The 5,134-nt window shown below is 37.5% G+C and overlaps 1 protein-coding gene across 1 annotated transcript in view; it reads right to left on the minus strand.

Moving 5' to 3' along the window:
- SLC4A1AP (solute carrier family 4 (anion exchanger), member 1, adaptor protein) overlaps window positions 1-5,134 on the minus strand; it is a gene marked incomplete at its 5' end in the record, with an annotated part of 23,865 nt that overhangs the window by 17,746 nt on the left and 985 nt on the right. Inside the window, 6 exons of the mRNA XM_010576541.1 lie at window positions 937-1,006; window positions 1,770-1,930; window positions 2,067-2,206; window positions 3,089-3,149; window positions 4,018-4,140; window positions 4,765-4,948. Coding sequence (XP_010574843.1) covers window positions 937-1,006; window positions 1,770-1,930; window positions 2,067-2,206; window positions 3,089-3,149; window positions 4,018-4,140; window positions 4,765-4,948 — 739 coding nt within the window. The remainder of the gene's footprint in view (window positions 1-936; window positions 1,007-1,769; window positions 1,931-2,066; window positions 2,207-3,088; window positions 3,150-4,017; window positions 4,141-4,764; window positions 4,949-5,134) is intronic.

The following is a 5,134-nucleotide window of genomic DNA, read 5'->3' on the forward strand; positions in this document are numbered from 1 at the left end:
CACTGAACAGTGATCTGGTATAATCAATCACCAACAAAAATGTTGATACAAATGAGTTTTGGTGTGGAGCTGAATTACTAGAAACATACCCATATAATGCACAAAAGATAGCCCAGATGTCAGATTGTTGCTAGGCTTCTTGGAGAGAGGTTTGTCTTCTGACAAACTGACATTGCAACCTTTATTAATGCCAACTCTGTTAAAAAGGTTTTTGTACGAAGAGCCAGCCTAAACACATTTCCTTCATGCCTTCCTGTTATTCCACCAGACATCATCAGTAACAGAAAGCAAAATGCAGCTATTTGTATAGCTTTTAAATCTAACTCACTACCATACACAACCACCACTTCAGAAAGGCTCTGCCTTTGTACACAAAGGCATAATCCTAGAACTGAATGGCACCCTCTTATAAGCTAGCAAGTCCATTGAACATAGAGGCTAAGTGTCAACTGCTTTGACTCCACACTCCTCTTCTCCCACCTTTCCTTTTTAAGGTGCATTTACAACGACAGAAGTGAAATAAAAGATACTGTCTTTTCTGTCAGTTGTTTGCTATTCGGTTATAAATGGTTTTGGAGGGAGTGGAAAAAACTGGATCAGTTTCACTAATACAGGCAGATAAACTGTAATAATGCCCACCCTCTTAAGCTCCAGGAGCTTGTACACTCACTTCCTTACCTTAACTTAGATGTTGCTTGCTTTGGAAAAAGCTGCATTCATTAGCAAGCGACTATACAAACACCGTACATAACTACTGGATGAAGAGCATAAGTATCCTCTCCAGCTAACTCAGTGACCTGCAAATCTTCCTATCCCTTTGTGAAAAATGGACACTAAAAAAAAAGAGTACTTAAGACAGAAATCCATAACATACTTTTTCATGTCTTTATTGTTCATTATGGAAAGCACTACGATCAAATGAACTTCATGCCTTACCTTTCCCTGAAGCCTTCAGTTTCTCTGTTATCTCAGAAAGCTCATTTTCAGCTTCATTTAGCTTTGTGACCTATGAAAGAACAACACACTTCTGAGATCTTTTTATCTTCTTAAAATCCCCTTTTAAAAGTTATTCAAATATCCTAGCAAATTATCTCAATTCTTCTACTTCTGATCTTTGACCAGGAGTTTCTGGGCTGAAAAAATTATAGTCTAGATTGTTCCTAAACAACTTCTCATCCCTTTCACATACTGTTCAAATAATTTTCTTTCTGAAAGACAAATATACGTATAATGCTTCTGCAGCAATGTTATATCACCACCGTGATCCTCCAACCCTCCCTATCCCTGCTCCCCCACACCCTATTGTCTGTGTAGAACTTTCAGTTGTCACATGCCTGTCAGTCCAGGCTGCTTATTCTTTGAAGCAGAATGAGATCCTTCTTTGGGATGTGCCCTGTGCACTTGAAAGCTTGCAATTATTTTCTGATGCTTTAAAACTATTGTAAAAGTATCCTGTTCTGGTATTTCATTCACGCACTGCCATGATCCGCCAAGTGGAAGGCAATAATACACAGGCAAAAGCAAGATAGTATGCTTCCACTAGAATATATATATAAAGCAAACAATATTTTCAGGTATTTACAGATATTGTCCACAAATCAAAACCCCACTATTTTATTCTAACTTGGCCAATTGAGAGCTAAAGGTCTGAAATTATATTGGAGTTTAAGCTAACAGAGAAAGATCAGGAAATATTTTTTATTTTCCTTCTTAGTAATAAAAACATGCATGAGAGAATAAGCCTGGCACGTCATAATAATTCTTCTTACCAGGGAGTCGTAAGTCTCTGGTTTTTCTTCTATTTTACCAGCTTTTTTCATTCTGTTCAGTCGTTTCTTTTCTACAGCACCAGTTCGATCAAGGAAGGTGTCATCATCACTGTCATAAAAATCCTCATCTTCCCAGTTCTTTGATTTCCTTTTTCGGGATACTGGGAAAGGTAAGGGAGAAGGCAAGAAACAAAGTGATTTACATACCACTGAGCAATAAAACAAATTCAAGATGGCAATCTCAAATCCCTAATTTAGGGCTTTTAGAACAATTACGGCATTTGACTAGTTATTCACCTGCTTCTTGCCTCAATACTCCCCGAGCATCAAGTAGCCTGCAAGCTTCCAATGCGCACTGTATCATTGCTTCCTTCTTCTTTCCCGAATGGAGAACCTCTGCCACCAGCTGCTTTCCTGATGCATCATCCACAGGCAACCTGTTCAGTTTGAAGGATCAGAGAACAGCTCAGATACAAACAGCTTCTCACGGATGCTACTCAGATATTTTATTTATCATGTTAGCATTGTTCTTTCCATTTCACTGTAGTCTTTTTTTGTGGGTTAAATATTTTCACTTTTCATTTCATACAGTACCAATCAAAACACAAGCACAGATCTCCTAAAGCATGCAAGTAAATTTTTATTTCACTAGTCCAAACACTAATTCTTCCTGTATTCATTCCATTTGGAATACAAGAAGTTAAAAGGTTAAACGTCAATCCCTGAATCACTTTAAGCACCAATATCTTGCATCCATACCACACCAGTAACAAATATTTTCTATGCTGAAGCAAAGGTTTCCTAAGCAGTACAATCATTGCAATGTTGTACCTATCCATTTGAGACCTATTCTGTTGACTTAATTTCCATCTCACCTTCTCCTGTCTTATAAAAGAACGACATTTGTGGCCTCTTACAGGAACCCATCTTTTATACCATAAAAGAACTGAAATTGGGTACACAGTAGAATGTTACGATTTTTTTTCTCTCCCCCATTAGGAATTGAAAGATAGTCTCCTTGTTTCTTCTCTTGTATTTCAATTTCACATATTTCTCAAAACAAGGGGAACTGAAAGAACCTAGACTCTTGCTTTCCCAATTTTCATCTCTAAGGAAAATCAACTGCTGCCAGACCAGAAAGGAGTGCAGATACAGAACTAGACACTGATCCTTGAACTTCTGCCTCAGTATCAGGGCTTATGTCTAATTCCAGCTGGTATCCTTACCAAGTGTGACAAGACAAGTAATTCTTTCAGCTTTTGTTTGTGAATTCAATGAAGTCAGCTTCTATGTACAAAAGCGAATGGAGAGATACATACTTGATTTTGCATACCCAGCTATTGTGCCCACGATCATCATATTCATACTCTAACTCTTCTCCTAGAGAGGAAAAGAAAGTTGATGTAGTAACCAAAATTGAAATAAGCAGGAATAATCTTTACAGCAGAGAGGAATATCATGGTTAAACAAAAGAGATAAAATGCCCTTGTTACATATCAAAGGACTGAATCTGAGACTTTTTTTTTTTTTTAAGCCATGGGATTTTCAGTTGGTATTATGCTTATTTGGTTGTTTTTCACAATCAAGTCTTTTCAGATAAAAAAAAAAAAACACAACAACAACAACAAAAACCACCTCTAAGTGGCCTGTTCAGGAAGATGTAGTTCAAGGAAAAAAGAGTCTTGCCTCTGCATGTATTAAAGTAAATGATATTGAAGTAATGACAGTTTGCAGTCTGGATTCACAGATTCACTTCAGCAAATAAGTGAGTCATCTGTAAGTTTCGCCAGCAACCATTGAAAGTTTAGACCAATTCATTATTGCCTTTTGTCTTTTTATACTTTCCAATTCTATCTCACAATCATAGCCATCTCCAAACAGAAGTCTGGAATTTGACAGGTTTGGATTTTTCAGCATAGCTTCAAAGCATGGGTGTGGTTTGAGCATCACTCCAGAGGAATACAAGGTGTTCCCTGCAACTCCCAGTTTAGGAATTAGTAACTAAGTCTCAGATATAAAATGGTAAGCTAAGTTTTAATAATAAAAAAACCCAACCCCCCCAAAAATAAACCACCACCAACACCCCCCCCAACTTGACCAAACAAAAAACCTTACCCACAATGTAACAGAAAAGTTTAGCTCCCATACCTTAAATCCCAAAGGAAACACATGAGCACAAACAGCACGCTTTGCTAAATAGAAAAAAATTACATTTAATTAAAAAAAAAAAAAGAAGAAAAAATAGTACCTTCTCTGTCAAAAAAGCCCTGTAAGGCCTTCCTAGGATCTTTCATATAGAAGGCATCTTGTACATCCTGAAAATCAATAGCAATGGGGTTTTCTTCAACCCCATCCTCCTCAGCATCCTCCCCTAGAAGGATACATAAAAGTGCAAAAAAATTATTTCTGCATCCAATCAAAAAAAACCCCACCAAAACCCTGCTTCTTTTTTGCTATTAGTTATTCCGTCATAAGATACAGTTTCGCAGACGAACGTCACTGCAGTTTCAGCGCTTTCAAGGGTTTATGTGCTTATACATTTCCATTCAAAAGGCCAACTCATTTTGTACTGAAAAGCTCATTAATCACAATTTATCCAGCTTTAAGATGTGGACTTCCTGTTTAAATTTAAGGACAGCTATACTGCATAGATGTCTCAAGCAATTACATTTCACCTCTCGGGCAAAAGTGTGGACATCATCACAGGAACAAAATACAAAACATTAAACTAAACTCTCAGTTTCATGGCCCTTTATTGGTGTAGACAAATTACCTTCTTCCTTTTAAAAGGAGCTCTAGCATACTTCTCACCAGATATAAGCTTGCCTTCTCACAGCACTCTTCTTTTTAAAAGGAAAAGGATTATTTTGTACTCAAGAACTTCCACTGGATCGGAACACTTAGCAACCAGCTGGAATTTCAACCCTAGCATTCACTGAAAACTGGCTGAAAGACCATCCAAGGAGTGTCAGCTGATTTATACATCACCACTTACCCATTCCCCACGAGCAGCTCATATCAGTGTTCTGACTCCTCTCGCTTCTCTCCTCTTTTTCATCTTCTTCATCAGAGTCCTCTCCCAACATTGTCTTTTCTAACTTCGCTTGCTGCTGCTTATGCAGTGCCTTCAGTTGAGTCACAGTTAGCTCTGACTCACACTCCAGGTCCTCTTTGGGTCCCTAAGTCACAAACAGTAACTTAGCATAAGTGTTTTTTAAAAGAAACAAAGAAAAGAAGTATTTTGAACACATGTGCAGATTATGTACAATAACAAACAAATCATTATAGTGCTCTTCAAAAAGTGGAATCATTAGACCATTTGTTATGGTTTGCATCCCAAATATATTAGTTTTAACTCCCTTTCC

Source organism: Haliaeetus leucocephalus, unplaced genomic scaffold (assembly GCF_000737465.1).
Source record: "Haliaeetus leucocephalus isolate CR32 unplaced genomic scaffold, Haliaeetus_leucocephalus-4.0 Scaffold526, whole genome shotgun sequence".
Taxonomy (NCBI): domain Eukaryota; kingdom Metazoa; phylum Chordata; class Aves; order Accipitriformes; family Accipitridae; genus Haliaeetus; species Haliaeetus leucocephalus.